The 17421-nt window shown below is 42.4% G+C and overlaps 1 protein-coding gene across 4 annotated transcripts in view; it reads right to left on the reverse strand.

The window, feature by feature from the left end:
• Window positions 1-17421, reverse strand: part of NALCN (sodium leak channel, non-selective) — a 350272-nt gene that overhangs the window by 132808 nt on the left and 200043 nt on the right. For all 4 annotated transcript variants that reach the window (XM_074963156.1, XM_074963170.1, XM_074963152.1 and 1 more), the window contains one exon: window positions 2132-2299. In XM_074963156.1, coding sequence (XP_074819257.1) covers window positions 2132-2299 — 168 coding nt within the window. The remainder of the gene's footprint in view (window positions 1-2131; window positions 2300-17421) is intronic.

The raw sequence follows: 17421 nt of genomic DNA on the forward strand, positions 1-17421 counted from the left end.
CATTTTAATCATTGTTTTTCATTTTATTTCATGTTATTTTGCATTTGCAGGAAATACGGGGCTGACTCACTCTAACTATGTGTCACCATGAACGATTTTCTTTTAAATGTAGAAGGCATGCAAATTACACATTTTAATCCTTTGTGAAAAATTGGTCATAAAGTCAAGGCGGGGGGAGATTTTTCAAAAACACTCAGCAACAACACACCTCTGTTCTCATTGAAGTCTGTATTAAAACTCCCATATTGCAATGGGAATATAGTTAGGCCAACAGTGAGTGCTTTTAGATAATCCCACCCCAAATGTATAAATATATGAAAAAAGATCTATCTAGACAGATATTATCAGAGCAAGAAAAAGACGGAAGGACCAGATTCAGGCAGTAATTTCCCCCTTCTATTCTACAGAGTTAGCGATGACCACAATTATTTTGTCCAATACGTAAAATTTATATTTTAATATTCAAACTTCCTGGAAAGAGACCACAAGCTGTAAGTGGGTTCTGATTAAAGAAATATTCCACCGGTGAGTTAATGTGTTTGCTGCTTGTAATATCTGAGAGTTCCAACTTACTGTTGTCTGATTGTTTATTTTACATTTGTGCAATAGAAGTACAGTGGTTTAGTTTAAGGTATTCATTTTCATATGTTTGAGAGTTACATCATGCCCTTGAGTGGCATTGTGCTGAGTATTCTGATAGCATGTAATCTCAGCAAGATCTAAAGTGCCACCATCTAAAAACATTCAATTCCTGTGGGGCTGTGTGCCAGGGTCAGAGATCTTGTAGCCTTGCAGGTTTTCCTGACCAATTTTGTAGAATCATGTAAAGAGAATGTGAATAGGCTTTGTGCAGTTTTTCACAATCTGTCAAAGTTCATCACTACATTTCAGCGGACCGTACTATGTGTCATCATAGTTTATAATACTTTTCTGTAAGATTTATCTATGTCATTTATTATTTACCCTTTTCATTATTAATTACTAATCTCTTGCTTCAACTCATTTCTAAATAATAGATGGATATGAATCTGTTCTAATTTTTTAAACTTATAAATGCAACATATATCACTGAAACTACCGTGAAGGTATTTTGGTCTCTCTAAGCATCACTGTTTTACTTGCTATTATCTGAACTACAATTCCCAGAATCCTCTTATAGCTAAAATGTCTGACAAGTCTAAAAAGCTGTGTCCTGTAGTTCTCAGGTAAGGTTGTGATTTTCCAATGCCAAAATAATTGTTTTAGCCTTTTTAAAGAAAGGATTACTAGACTCAGTAACTGACACCTTACACTTGAGATTATACTACAATATAGTGAACCTATGGGCCTTTTCCCACAACAAGATTGACCCTACAGGACATACTCATCCAAGAAGGAGGGACAGGGAATTAGTTGGTATGGCGGCTAGGCTAACAAAGGACAAATGTGAGCTCACTTACAACCTGAAAATGGGTCAACCCCAAGGAATCTCTCTCTCTCTTTGTGTTCCACCAGGGACTTCCAGCAGGAATGGGCAGGACAGCCCCCATAAATAGATTAGGAATAACCTGATGATTGCAAAATGTCAGGATCCAGGGTGGAGCTGGGGAAATGGCTTTAGAAGATCCAGAAGGGACTGAGGCAGAGAATCTCCTAGTTAGGAAAGTAACATGGGAAGGTGACAGCTGGTAGAGCAGTGTCTATGGAATCAAAAGTAAGTTTATGGGGAACTGAGGGCCAATAACAAGCAAGCCACTTGTGGACATTAAGGGTCAGTGGGAGGACATGCAGTAAGAAGTGGTGTGCGTGCAAAGGTGAATGAAGAATTGTGGCCAAATTAGACCAAAGCCAGGATGAAGCAGTATAGCGGAAGTTGGAAATGAGAGCTGCAAAGAAGGATAGGGGGCTGATCTGCTTACTCAGATAGAGGCCTACTCTTGTAAGGTCTCCGTAGATCCACAGATTTAAAAAGAGACAATTGTTTGAATTATTATTATTTTAAAGACTTATTCAAAGTGATTCAGCAATATGAGAACACTGGAAGAAACAAAGGAAAGCGCAGATGGGAATATGTATTACTGTTTGTGGATAACATTTTTAGTGTGCCTGAATAAAGTATTTAAACAAAAATCTTAAAATTAGTTGACTGTACCTGAAAATATGTAAACTGGGAATGGTAGAGGTCTGGATAAATATGAAGAGTAGTTCCAATTACAAGCAGCAGTTCAAATTTGTGAAGAGATGAGCTGATGTATCCAGTAAAGCCCAAGCACCAGATCTTCAGAAGAGCTTCTAAGTCAAAGAGAACTGTAAAAGCAACCTAGGAGAATACACAAGAGGAAAAACAAGTGTTTCAATTACTGATTCAAATCATGGCTTTCTATGTCAGAGTTCATACCTTGCCAAGATTTGAAATGATGTCTACTTGAGGATCTATAGAGCAAAGGAAATAGCTGGAATAACATTTAGCAAAAAATAATGGTATGTTCTGAATAGTCAAGCAAAGGGGATAATGGCCTAGATTCATCAAAATGGATGACAGGCATTTCTCATTTTTCTAATTTTTATGAACAAATGGCACTTATTTGTAAATTCTCAAACTTTGACTATAAGCAGAACATTCAAATGAAAATGACAGAATTCCTGTTTGTATAACATACAGCGTACTTTCATCGAGATGATAGAGCAAGTTGATATTTCTAAAGTGCTAATTGTCTACAAATAGAGATACTCACAAATTATCACTAAAACTATTTGTTACAATTTAAAAACCAATTAAAAAATTGTTTAAAATTGTTTAAAAAAATTATTTAAAAAAATACTCAAATTTGGAAAACCATACAGATGCATTTCCTTTCATTAATTGGGCCTAATGTTCTCCCAAGCTTGGCAAATTCTCAGTTGGCCCGAGCTGGTTGCAGCTGGATCCCACTTAGGTTAACTTGATGGTTCTAAACTATTTGAGATTCCGACTCTCTTTCCATAAAATAGATATGATTATATTTACCAACAGAGGGGGTTTTGTCAGCTAACTAAATAATGTTTGTAATGTGCAATATATTTTATGAACTGTAAAAATCACTGACAGACGTGGAAATATAACACAAATGTTTGGGCTACCAGCCTTATGTTCAGTCTTCTAGTCAACATATATGGCTTGTTGGTGAGCAGTACCACCAGCAATATCTGCAAGAGTTTTCCTAAAGTGTTTGAAATATTTATCAAACTTTCAAGTTCTCTGCATGATTAAATCAAACAAAGATGTCTTGCAGCACAACCTTTTGTTTAGGCTGAGCAATAAAACCCAGCTGGAAACCCTACTGTGTGCGCGCACACACACCTGCACACACCTCTCAGTCTTCATATCATCAAAGATAATGACCAATTTTCCTTGACTTGTTCCTTTGTAGATATTACTGAGATCTACAAAACAAGTCAAGTTTGAAAAAAAAAATGGTTTCAAAACCAGAATGAGCAAAAACTGTGTTTGAAACACACTGGGAAAGTATTTTAATCTGGTTTAAAGAAAAAAAGGCCTTTGGGCAAAGAAGAGTCATACAAAATTTCAGCCCCAAAGGATTTGTGTGCGCGTGTGCACTCCAGTTATGAAATACAGAAAGGTATTGGAATTCAACCTTACAGCAGTGGAGAAGCAAGTCTAACATTCACACAATTTAGAATATATAGGTGTTGCATTAGGGACAAGATTAGCCAATTTGAGTTAAATATATTTAAATTTATTCTATAAATGCGTAGGCAGGATGATTTGCATTTTACATCCTTGTCAGAGGACCTCAAACCACTAACACTTAAAAATGTATCTGATGGTTTGCATAGCATTTGGTTACATTTATACACCTGCCTTCCCACTGATAGAGCTGGGCATTTTTCCTTCATTGTAATTAATTACATGAGAAGAATCAGGAGTCAAATAGACAACATCTGACTTGAATTTTTTGTTAGGTATGCAGTGCAATAACGTAGATTTGTATACAAATTTATGCTCATATCTACCCCTTTTGCTGCTGCAGAGAGAGGAAGAGGGTGAATCCACCGAAAAAGCCATGGGGTGCCATAAAGGGGCAGGCAACTGGTTACACAAGTTGCTACCATCTGCTGTGCTTGCACAATTCCTTCTGTCAAAATACCTATGCATCCTCATGAGCCATGAGAAAAAATATGTGAGGCTCAGTTAGGAAAGAAGCCAAAGAGGAGCCATATGAGTGGCATGCTTCCCTGTAGGTTGCAGGGTGCTAATGCTGCTTTACGCACAGCACAGCTAGGGCCAATACCCAACACTACCACCTAAGATGGTTCTGCTGTGCTGCCCTGGCTTGGCTGAGGGGGGTGTAGAGCTACAGGTGAACTTAGAGGGGAGTCCTTCTGAGTTGGATCAATGAGGTTAGGATCCCAGATCTCTGGCCCTTCCCTCCCTTTTCAGGTTCCATATTCTGTTTAATCTTCACTTTGGCAAGAGGGACACAGACTTTCTCAGAACAGTATTGATACAAGGACATAGATTCATTGCAAAGGACACTGTCATGTGAGATGGTAGCAGAAAAAAACAGTTTAACTCTGTTCATGCCTCTAGCATGTAGGCCACTGCTTTTCAAGATTCTTAATGCTCTTCATTAAGACTTCAATCCTGCAACCTATCATAATGGAGAAGGTTTCTTCATTTCTGTCTGTCTTCGGTTTTTCACTGCATACCCTCCTACCGTCTAACCAATGAACATATATAATTAGATCTTTATGATCCACCATGGAGTTGCTCTTCACCCTTTAGGTGCTAGGAAGCTATATTTGGTTGGATTTTTTGTTTGTTTTTCTCTCTCACAAGATTGCTTTTGCTGATTCTATAAGGTCAATATATTCAAATTTAAATAACTTTCCGATTACCTCAATTTGACCATGAATTTTATTTATTTTGGTACAATGAGCTGATAAATAAATTTGTAATGTACCTTAAGCTTTGCAAATTGTTGGGTGTATTGAAATATGTAAATGTGGAATCTAGGTATAGAATTTACATCCTCCCCCCGCCCCCGATTACTGCTTTAACCCTTAAAACCCTTTCTCCTTCTAGAGCTGTCTGTCCTCTAGTTCCCATAAAGGAAGCAGGCTTCCTTCTTGTAGCTGAGCATATGAAATACTCCAGGCTAGGCTTGTCTGCTGAATTTAAATGGCTAGATTATTCCTAAATTGAGACTATATTATTATTCTGAGACTATATTATTTTAGGGATTTTAATGAACATGAAAGACTTTCCAATTATCTACAATTTCCTGGTACTATTGCTGGGCATTGATGAACCTGAAGTGCCAAGTGGACTTTGCCAAGTCCTGTCAAAACCTGTGAGAGCTGTGGCCTCGTCAGATACACAAAAAGAAAGAGAGAGCTAGAGGAGAAAGATGAAAAGGGCTTGACTGACAACTGGAGGTGCAGCTCATTTATCTTGTTTGTTTCTTCTGAGTTTTTTGGATGTGTTTGGGTGATTATCTCATTGTTCCTGTGATGGGGTCTATAAGGCCTTGTCTGGCTGCTGCTGGAAACATTGCAGAAGAGGGCAGCCGTATTGCTCTGGCCATTAGGCCACGCAGCCCTGCAAGGGAGGGCAGCCATATTGACTCTGGCCACAAGGCCATCATGCAGCCCTGCAAGGGAGGGCCACCTTATTGACTCCGGCTATTAGGCCACACTATCCTGAGGCTCAGTGTGGTCATTTGGACTCAGCTCCGGGGCTGTCGTACCCTTCCCCCATACCCTAAGTGTGATAGGTGTACCAACCCTGCAACAGATACCCACACCCCAGATTTCAAAGAGAACCTTTTTAGCACTGAATAATGAAAAAGTAAATATAACTTGCATACAGTGCCCTCCACAGAAATACACATGCAGTATGACAATAGAAGGCATTATTATTTGTATCACAGTAGTGCTTGAAGGACCTTACCAAGATCAGGGTACCACTCTGCTAGGCATTGTATTAAAAATTAGAGATAGTCCCTCCCCTCAGCAAAGCTTACAATCTGAGGCTCTGATCATGTGTTAATTGCAGGATCAGGGCCTAAATAGACAAAGAAAGTATTATCCCCATTTACAGACCTATCAAGGTCACACAAAAATCTGTAGGAGAACTAGGAAGCAAACCTAAATCTCCTCAGTCCCAGTCCAGTGCCTTAACCACAAGACCATTTTCCCTCACACGCATATGCTTTTTTTTCATATGTGGATACATACAGAGAAAATTTTCATTACGAGGACAATCAACTAAACCTGCACCAACTCCAGTGCTGTACATTCTAGTAAAAATACAATTTTTATTCAAAAGCTTGTTTAAAATTCCTGAAGTGAAAGGACTTGACAGCTTCCTTTTAAGACCCTTGTTTAAAAATATGAAAATGTCAAGTCATATCAGTTATGTTATTGACTCTGACCTCTGGATTCTATTTATTGTGTGCTGAACTCCAGCACAGTCTTGAAACGTGCTGCAATTGGGATTTTTGGTACATTCCATATTTACCACTGATTTGTTTGGAATATATTGCTCTGCTATGGGAAGGGGATTCATTTAGGAAAAAAAAATTGTATCAGCTATAATAATGATGGAAAACTAACATTATTCCACATTTCTTAAAACAATATTGTAAATATAAAACCTTTACAAATTCAAATTCCTCCCACCCCCCATTTTTAGTAGGTTTATTATGGAAATCATTGAAACCTTGTTAAATTAAATATCATCCTTACAATTTAAGCTTAACTGAATAGATAAACACACTTTGGCACAGAGACTTAGAGATCAGATCTTGCTGAGGAGTTAAATGTTAGGATTTCTTTGGGTCAATTTAACGGCATTTGTATGTGAAATATAGGGCCATATTGTAACTTCTCCAGTGGCTGTGGGCTCCAGACATAGGAAATATGGCCTCCAACATCGGGGAACCCAGGGTTGTCCAAGGAAAGGAACATCCAACTCGAGAGAGAGTCTGCTCTTCCATCATGGCTTTGGAACTGTCTCTCTCCCACTTGTTGATAGTTTGGCTCCCTATGGTACTTTTTTGCCATTGGCCACAGTTGTCAGTTTGAAGAGAGGGGACAGTGTGAGTTAATGTCTCTAGCTGTACTAACTTTTACTTGTGTGAGCAGTGGCTCCAATTCAGGAAAGCATCCCTAATCAGGAAAGGTGATTAGGTATACGTTTAGTCACTTGGACTAAAGGACATATTTAAAGTTAAGCACGGGCCTTTATGCTTTCCTAAATAGGATGGATTTAAGTACAAAGTGAGAAGTGCCAAAAGCCAAGCAGAACTGGACCTTGCAAAGGAAATTAAAACCAACAGAAAAAAGATACTTTATATAAATAAAAAGAAAAGAAGAAAAAGAGAAGTGGCATATGGGGAGATCTTGGCAAACCCGCAAAGTGCCCAAACCACTACTGCTTATTGCTAGAAGTAGCCAAGCTAGCAGGCCGTAAGTGGGCCTATGCAGCAACCTTAGCATGACTGAGTCAGGAGGGGAGGGGTTTTGGGTGCCACAGAAAGGGCAGCTTGACCCCGCGTCCTTCCTGATGAGATCTCTGTTGAAATTGCTGTGATATGCATTTTAGGAAAACAGGAAGCTTGTCTATATGTGCCCTCAGGGATGTGTCTGTCAGGGCCGCAAGGCATGCAAACTCTGAAAAAACACATCTGGCTAATTGATGATCAGAAGGAAACTTCTTGCTTAACCTTTGAAATTGCTTGCTTAACAAGTTTTCTTTGAGTGACTTGTTATTGTAATACTAATGAATAAATAAGGGAAGAAAGTTTTGGGTAGTTGGACTCTTCAGGGACTCTCCCTCTGGACACATCTTGTGGTCCCCACCAGCAGACAGAAGATTGGCATCGGAAGACTACCACTGTGCCACTCAAGAGCCACACCCAACTTAGGAAATTATTGAGGGCTGGGCGTTACTAACCTGTTGTGGACGTGTGTAGGTGCCTGAGACTAAGTAAAGAATAGCTTTAAAAGCACTTTTGTGTTGTTCTGTTTGTGCCAGCCATCTATCAATTGGACGGCCGTGTCTCCCTTGATTTATATCCTGACACCACCTCGCACAGAGTAAAGTTACCAAGAGCTTTGGGTTGAAAGAACCCTGGATAACAGTAGAACCACTAAGCACTGAGGGTAGGGTGGAAATTAAAGATAAAGTAGGTATGGCCCAACACCTAAACAAATACTTTGCCTCAGTTTTTAATCAGGGTAATGAGGAGCTTGGGTGCAGTAGCAGGGTGGCTAATGGGAACAAAGATACGGAGGTAGAAATAACCACATCTGCTTTCTGGGACCAATTTGGGGGCCTTGGATAATCTCCATATTAAGTATTAAAGGGACTGGCACATGAAATTGCAAGCCCAATAGCAAGGCTTTTAATAAATCTATAAACTCAGGAGTTGTACCCTATGCCTGGAAAATTGAAAATATTGTACCTATATTTAAGAAAGGAAATAAAAAGTTTTTCTGGGAAACTACAGTTTATCCATTACTTTGACCTCAGTTGTATGCAAGGTCTTAGAACAAATTCTGAAAGAGAGAGTAATTAAGGACAGAAAGGTAAAGGATAATTGGGATAAAAATACAGCATGGTTTTACAAAAGGTAGATCATGCCAGACCAAGTTAATCTCTTTCTTTGAGAAGATAACTGATTTTCTAGACAAAGGAAATGCCATAGTTCTAATCTACTTGGATTTTGCTAAAGTATTTGATACAGTTCCACATGGGAAAATATTTAAATTGGAGAAGATGGGGATTAATATGAAAATCAGAAGGTGGGTAAGGAACTGGTTAAAGGGGAGACTACAATAGGTCATTCTGAAAGATGAATTGTTAGGCTGGTGGGAGGTTGCAAATGGAATTCCTCAAGGATTAGTCTTGGGGCTGATCTTATTTAACATATTCATTAATGATCTTTGCATAAAAAGTGGGAATGTATTAATAAAATCTGTGAATAACACAAAGTTGGAAGGTATTGTCAATATGGAGGAGGACTAGAATATTATACAAGAATATTTGGACAACCTGAAAAACTGGAGTAATGGATCTATTAATTTCATCCCATTCCTAAGTGTAAAGGTCATGCACTTAGGAATTAACAACAAGAAGTTTTGCTATCAGATGGGGATATATCAGTTAGAAATGACAAAGGAGGAGAAGGACCAGGCTGTATTGTTTGATTATAGGATGACTATGAGCTGCCAATGTGATACAGTTGTGAAAAAGCTAATGCAATTCTCGGATGTAACACATGAGGTATTTCCTGTAGAGATAGGAAAGTATTATCATTATACAAGGCACTGGTGAGACCTCATCTGGAATACTGTGTGCAATTCTGGTCTCCCATGTTTAAGAAAGATGAATTAAAACTGAAACAGGTGCAAAGAAGGGCTACTAGGATGAACTGAGGAATGGAGGACTGTGATGGGGCAGACTAGGCCCAGAGGCTCCTTGCTGGAGCCCTCAGTGTCCTGCCACACTTATCCCCGGAAAGGAGCAGTAGAGAAGTCCTCCAAGCAGTCTAGAGTGGCTGCAGGGGAAGCAGCCAATCAGGGCTCAGGAGGGCCATATAAAAGTAGCTGCGGGGCCAGAGATACTCAGTTCCTTGCTGGAGCCAGAGGTGTGCAGTGATGCTCCTGGCTGGCCAAAGGGAACTGCAGCACCATGGACAGCTCAGTTGTGGCAGGGACCATAGAAGCGAGGAAGAGCACCTTGCTGGCTCCTGGGCCTGAACTTAGATGAGCTGAGGTAAGAATGACGCTTTGGCGAAGGCTGGGGCTGTGGGGAAGTGGCCCAGGGAACTGAAAGCAGTGTAGTTAAAGGGACATGGTGGCACATGGCTGCTATTCTTAGGATCCCTGGGCTGGGACCTGAAGTAGTGGGAGGGCCTGGGTCCCCTCCATAGGCCACTGGGGAACTGGCCTACAATCAGACAGTGATAAACCCTGAGAAGGGGAACTGAACTACTTAGTAGCTGAGCTGGGACCAGAATAGACCAAGAAGGAAAAACCATTGCCACCAGGGAGGAAGCCCTGGGGGTATGGGCTGATACCAGGGCTGGGATTATTTAAAGACCACTGACACACTGACCAGATGTGGTGCTTGTGAGAGGTAGGTGCCATGCTCTTACATCTAGTACAAGAAGTAGGGGTTGGTCTGAAGAATCCCATCTGCAAGGGGCACAACATGGAAGAGGCATTCCACCTGTTGGTGGCAGGCCAGCAGCATCAGGGGGGCAGCAGCAACAGAGGACCCAGGCCCTGTTGATGCAATTAATGGAGAACCTGCAGGGGCAACAGAAGGCCCAGTTTGCAGTGCTGCAATGGTGACAGGAGATCCACTCTGATCAGCAGGAATGGATACAGAGGAGGTTGGGTCACACCACACATGAGAATCAGTTGGTGACTGAACTGGTGGTCCGTTGGTTCTGAGCCTGGCAAAGCTTGGACTGCAAGATGACCCCGAAGCCTTCCTCTGGACCTTTGAGCAGGTGGCAAAGGAAGCATACTGCAAAGAGTTGACTTGGGCAGCCTGCATAGCAGCATTCCTGATAGGTGAGGCACAGGCAGCTTACTGGGTAAGCGAAGAGCAGGCAAGTTCCTACCCTGTGGTGAAGGCAGCCATCTTGGATAATCTGGGACTGACTCTAAAGGCATACATGTACAAGTTCTGGAAGGAATTGTTCCCACAAGGAGCGTGAACATGTGTAGTGGCGCAGAAGCTACAGGACCTGGCGATGCGCTAGTTTTGTCCAGAGACCAGCTTGGTGGAGAAGCTCCTGGATCAGGTGATCTTAGAGCAATTCCTGAAGGCCCAATTGGCAGGGGCACAGAGGTGCATAAGGCGTTTCCAACTCACCTCAGTGGGAGAAGCAGTTGAGTAAGCTGAGGTCTACTTTGAGGCCAAAGGAGAGGAATGCCCAAGCTGTATGGTAAACTGAAAGAGGTTCACCAAGGGGCAACCCAAGGAAGCTCTCAAGGGGGAAAGACCCTGAGAATTCTAGATTCTCTGGGGCTGCACTATGACAGCAAGAGGTCTGGGGAGCCCTGCAGCCTATGGGAAGCACTAGTGGGAAAGAGCTAGGAAACCTGGAAGTCTTCTTCAGGTGTGGCCAGCCCTAACATATTAAAAGAACTGCCCAGTAACGGAATATTACTACTTAAACTATTGTTACAGTGGGACCAATCAGTGCAGGTCTATTCCAAAGATCGGGGTGGCCCCACTGTTGGTAGTGACAGTCAGGCTGGAAGGAACTGTAGTTAAGGATCTGGTAAACTTGGGGTTCAGGTACACCTTGGTTCAGGAAAACCAGATTAGGGCAACTAGCCTGAACTGACACCTCCCAGTACATGTCTCTTATGTACATGGAGAGACCCGAGTCTACTCCACAGAAGACTTTGGGCTGGAGGTACAGGCCAGAGAGCTCAACTCTGGGTCAGCATGGTCAAGGACCTGCTGTGGCCTGTAATCTTGAAGACTCTGGGTGGGTTACTCTGCCCTCATGCAGGAAAGACCAGGACAGTGACCCAGGACTGAGAGGGTCCTAGCCTGGCTGGGAAGGAAAGCAGAGAGGCTGGGAGCCAGGGTAAGGAGACCCCAGAGGTGAGACCAGAATGCCCAAGACATGAGGAACCCACTGAGGAAGTGCCAACAAGAGTCGGACCAGGCCAATGTCTCCTGAGGGAAAGTTATTAACTAGCTGGTCTGGGTAGAGCAGAAGTTGACCCAGGTACAGGTGGAAGCAAAGAGGCAGAGGGAACAATGCTTGGATTTGCAGGAAGCATTGGCCCAGGCCCAGAGGGAGAAGGCTCAGAGGGCACATCAGGAATACCATATAGACCCAGAGAGAGACCTGGGCCCAGCAGGGTTCTATGGGAAACAGCAGACTGTGGGAACTCAGTATTAAATACCCAGTGTGCTAAGTACAGAGGCCAAGACAGAATCAACCCACCAGAGGGAAGTGAAAGAGAAGGGCTGGGGTAGAGAACAGGACCCTTGGCTAGGGAAGGGAGTAGTGCAGGCAGGCTTTTGTGAGCTCTTTCCTAAGAGAGGATGACCTAGCAAAATGACTGGAGGCATCAGAAAGATCTCAAGTTCAAGAATGAACAGCTGACTGAAGATCTCCAGTTCACTGAGAATGAACAACAGCGCTTGCTCCATGTGGTATATGGTTCTGAGACACAGTTAGATACTGAGCGTCTAGAGACCCTGAAGTCCAGAAGATGAAAGTGAAGAAAGGGGCTGTGGACACACTCTCCAGGTAAGAAAGACCTGGGAAAGCAGACCCTGAGAGGCCAGGGCAGAGACTGGCTAGAGGCTCTCTGGATAGAGGGAGAGGCCTGATTGAAAGGGGAAAAAGACTAATACAAACTCTCTAGGAGAAGAGACCTGAGAGAGAAGGACCCTGGTAGATCAGGGCACAGACAATTACTAGTAGCTCTCGGACAGTGAGATTTGGGAGGGAGAAGACCCTGCTAGAGTGGGGCAAAACATGGGGTAAGAAGACTTATCCTGTATAGAACTAGCACCCCAATCCTGTTGGGGAGGAGAGGACTGTGACAGGGTAGAATAGGCTCAGAAGGCCCTTGCTGGAGGCCTAAGTGTCCTGCCACATCCATTCCATGAAAGGAGCACTAGAGGAGTCCTCCAAGCAGCCAGTCAGGGCCCCGGAGGCCATATAAAAGGAGCTTCAGAGACCGTCAGCTCTTTGTTGGAGCCAGAGGAGTACAGCTAGTGCTCCTGGCCGGCCAAAGGGAACAGCAGCACTACTGAGTGATGAAGAGCTCCTGGCTGGCCTGAACTTAGATGAGCCTTGAGGTAAGGATGAAGCTTTGGTGAAGGCTGGGGCTGTGGGGAATTGGCCCAGGGAATTGAAAGCAGTGTAGTGAAAGGTTCTGAGGCTTGTGATGTGCAGAAAGTCAGACTAATTGATCATGATGGTCCCTTCTGGCCTTAAAGTCTGAGTCTACAATGTTAAGTGCCTTCCTAAACTGGGACCAATAATTGCAGACTGACTACTCCACAGCGCAAGCCCTACCTACACTGATACCGCTATTCCCAGAGCTCTGAAGCACTGGCTACACATTTGGCTCTGAGGTTGTGGGGTACCACAGGCTCAGGGATGAGGGTGAACAATGCTGCCTTGGCTCCTCTCCACTGTCAACTCTTTCAGGACTTTGGGCTTTGGTACCCCATTTTATTTTTCTTTGCTCCCATCTTTGTCTCACAATTGAGGGAAGCTTATAGCTCACAGAATTTAAAAATATCAGATATTAATTGTGGATCTAATATAGCAAGCATTGATAATGGAAACCAATTAATGAAATAAAGTTACCCATAAACCATTTAATTATGTACCCAAGTTTCAATGTAGGTGTCTTATTTTAGGCACTTAGGGCTAGTGCCAAAAATGGACATGAGCATCTAATTGTCACTTCAGGCACCTAAAGTGCTCATCACTGAGATCCTCAAAACCCTGCTGAGCTGCTGCCTAACCTTGGAGGTAACTAAAATGCCTAGTGGTCTGAGTTTCCACTGTTAAAAGCTCCTTAGCTGTGTATGTTTCTGCCAGTGAGCATGCACACAGCTGCCTCAATTTAGGCACCTATTCAACCTAAGCCTCAGCAGGATCCTAAAACTGGGCATTCCCTGTGGATTCTAGTCTGGCCGGAGTTCTTAGAGAATACCTAAACCCATATCAGATGGCTGGAGGAGGTAGCTTCACTTATAACCTTTAGCACAGTGATTAGGATACTGACCCAGGATGTAAAAGACCTGGGTTCAGTTCCCTCCTTGGCCTGATGTAGAGCAGGGATTTGAACTTGGGCCTCCCACCACTCAGCCATGCTCCCTAGGCTATGGTACAATCTGCTGTGCGTGTGTCCTGTTGAAAATGGTCCAATGTGTATAAATAAAAAATTAACGCATTGGGCTAGAGTGAGAATGAATGACTAAATTTGGACCAATACATTATTCTATAGCCCAGTGGCTAGGGCACTCCACTAAGGGGTAGGAAACACAAGTTCAGATCTCTGCTCCACATGAGGCAGAGGAGGAAATTGAACCCAGTCTCCTACATCATGGGTTTAGGCCACTCTCCTCAGCATTTCCTATTGGCTAGCTTAGGTGCTGAGTGGCTCCCCACACAGCATGCTAGCTCTTTATGGATCCCATTCTTAGGAGTCTAACTCTCTACATAGACCCTAAGCAACTAACTCAGGGCTGTGGATTCCAGTGAGTGACAAGGCACCTCAAAAGTAGGAGTTGGTAGGTAAGATCCCATGGGAAGCAAGTCTAAGGGGAAAACCGTTTCTGAGTTGTTTCAGAGTAACAGCCGTGTTAGTCTGTATTTGCAAAAAGAAAAGGAGTACTTGTGGCACCTTACAGACTAACCAATTTATTTGAGCATAGGCTTTTGTGAGCTACAGCTCACTTCATCGGATGCATACTGTGGAAAATACAGAAGATGTTTTTATACACACAACATGAAAAAATGGGTGTTTATCACTAAAAAAAGGTTTTCTCTCCCCCTACCCCACTCTCCTGCTGGTAACAGCTTATCTAAAGTGATCACTCTCCTTACAATGTGTATGATAATCAAGGTGGGCCATTTCCAGCACAACTCCAGGGTTTAACAAGAACGTCTGAGGAACAGTGGGCAGGGGAGGAATAAACAAGGGGAAATAGGTTACTTTTTATAATGAATCAACCATTCCCAGTCTCTATTCAAGCCTAAGTTAATTGTATCCAATTTGCAAATTAATTCCAATTCAGCAGTCTCTCGTTGGAGTCTGTTTTCGAAGTTGGTAGTTCTTCAAAGAGACAATAAGGGCACAAGAGCAAACTATCCCACCGCATAAGAAAGATAGGAAGTATGGTAAGACCACCCTGGCTTAACTAGATGATCTTCAATGATCTGAAACTCAAAAAAGAGTCCTACAAAAAGTGGAAACTAAGTCAAATTACAAAGGATGAATATAAGCAAATATGACAAGTACGTAGGGACAAAATTAGAAAGGCCAAGGCACAAAACAAGATTAAACTAGCTTGAGACATAAAGGGTAACAAGAAAACATTATACAAATACATTAGAAGCAAGAGAGAGACCAAGGACAGGGTAGGCCCATTACTCAATGAGGGAGGGGAAAAGCAATAGCAGAAAATCTGGAAATGGCAGAGGTGCTAAATGACCTTTTTTGTTTCAGGTTTTCACCAAAAAGGTTAGTAGCGATTGGACATCTAACATAGTGAATGCCAGTGAAAACGAGTTAGGATCAAAGGCTAAAATAGGGAAAGAACAAGTTAAAATTACTTGGACAAGTTAGGTGTCTTCAAGTCACCAGGGTGAAATACATCCTAGAATACTCAAAGAGCTGACTGAAGAGCTATCTGAGCCATTAGTGATTATCTTTGAAAAGTCATCAAAGACAGGAGAGATCCCAGAGGACTGGAAAAGGGCAAACATAGTGCCCATTTATAAAATGGGAAATAAGGACAAACCAGGGAATTACAGACCAGCTTAACTTCAGAACCTGGAAAGATAATAGAGCAAATCAAGCGATTTGAAAACACCTAGAAGATAATAAGGTGATAAGTAACAGTCAGCATGGATTTGTCAAGAACAAATCATGTCAAATCAACTTCCTTTGCTTAGGTTTCTTTGACAAGGTAACAAGCCCTCTGGATGGGGGGAAGTGGTAGATATTTTGACTTTAGTAAGGCGCCACATTTCAGGAAAGATGTGGAGAAAGCCTAGAGAAGACCAACAAAAATTATTAAAGATCTAGTAAACACTACCTATGAGGGAAGAATGAAAAAAGGGGGTTTATTTAGTCTGGAGAGAAGAGAAGACTGAGGGGGGCATAACAGTTTTCAAGTACATAAAAGGTTGTTACAAGGAAGAGGGAGAGAAATTGTTGTTGTTAACCTCTGAGGATAGGATGAGAAGCAATTGGCTTAAATTGCAGCAAGGACGGTTTAGGCTGGACATTGAGAAACTTCCTGTCAGGGTGGTTAAGCACTGGAACATATTGCCTAGGGAGGTTGTGGAATCTCCATCATTGGCAATTTTTAAGACCAGATTGGACAAATGCCTGTCAGGGATGGTCTAGATAATACTTAGTCCTGCCATGAGTGCATGGGACTGGACTAGATGACCTCTCGAGGTCCCCTCCAGTCTTATGATTCTGCAACAGAATGCCAGCAGCATTAAAATTATCCAGCCACCTACAAAACAGCTCCTTTTCACCCTTTCATCATTCCAAAAGCACAGCCTCTGCCTTCTCCAAAACTGCTATTGAATAATTTTTTCTGCATCATGCCCACAATGTCACCAAATTCAGGAGTACTTGTGGCACCTTAGAGACTAACCAATTTATTTGAGCATAAGCTTTCGTGAGCTACAGCTCACTTCATCGGATGCATACTGTGGAAACTGCAGAAGACATTATATACACAGACCATGAAACAATACCTCCTCCCACCCCACTCTCCTGCTGGTAATAGCTTATCTAAAGTGACCACTCTCCTTACAATGTGTATGAAAATCAAGGTGGGCCATTTCCAGCACAAATCCAGGTTTTCTCACCCCCCCCCCCCCATACACACACAAACTCACTCTCCTGCTGGTAATAGTGGATGAGCTATTACCAGCAGGAGAGTGAGTTTGTGTGTGTGTGTTTGGGGGGGGGGGGGGGTGAGAGAACCTGGATTTGTGCTGGAAATGGCCCACCTTGATTTTCATACACATTGTAAGGAGAGTGATCACTTTAGATAAGCTATTACCAGCAGGAGAGTGGGGTGGGAGGAGGTATTGTTTCATGGTCTCTGTGTATATAATGTCTTCTGCAGTTTCCACAGTATGCATCCGATGAAGTGAGCTGTAGCTCACGAAAGCTTATGCTCAAATTGGTTAGTCTCTAAGGTGCCACAAGTACTCCTTTTCTTTTTGCGAATACAGACTAACACGGCTGTTACTCTGAAACCAAATTCAGGCTATTTTGAGTACTGTTCAGGCTATACTTAGGAACAAGATTACAATTAATTATGTGCTTAAGAGCTTTCCTGAATAGGGATGCTTTCCAGAATAAGGCCTGTATTTTACAAAGTATGTTTATTTGGTTTGAAATAAAAACAAGTTAAATTCTTCTTTCTGCACTCCTGTTGGTAAAAAAGCAACTTATCAGCCATGCATTGCCTGAAGAAGTTGTACTCAAGCCTCAGTTCATTACCACTGACATTTTGTTTGAGGAAATTACCTTTCAGAAGGCTGTGTTCTTGTTTTTTGTTTTTAAAAGGGCTGTCAGCCATTGTCAGACGGAGGAACTTGAACAATTTGCAAAAAAAATCTCAGAATGCTTAAGGGAATAAAGAAATGACAAGTTGCTTGACATTCACATAGTTTGTCT

Source organism: Natator depressus, chromosome 1, assembly GCF_965152275.1.
Source record: "Natator depressus isolate rNatDep1 chromosome 1, rNatDep2.hap1, whole genome shotgun sequence".
In the NCBI taxonomy this organism is placed as follows: Eukaryota; Metazoa; Chordata; order Testudines; family Cheloniidae; genus Natator; species Natator depressus.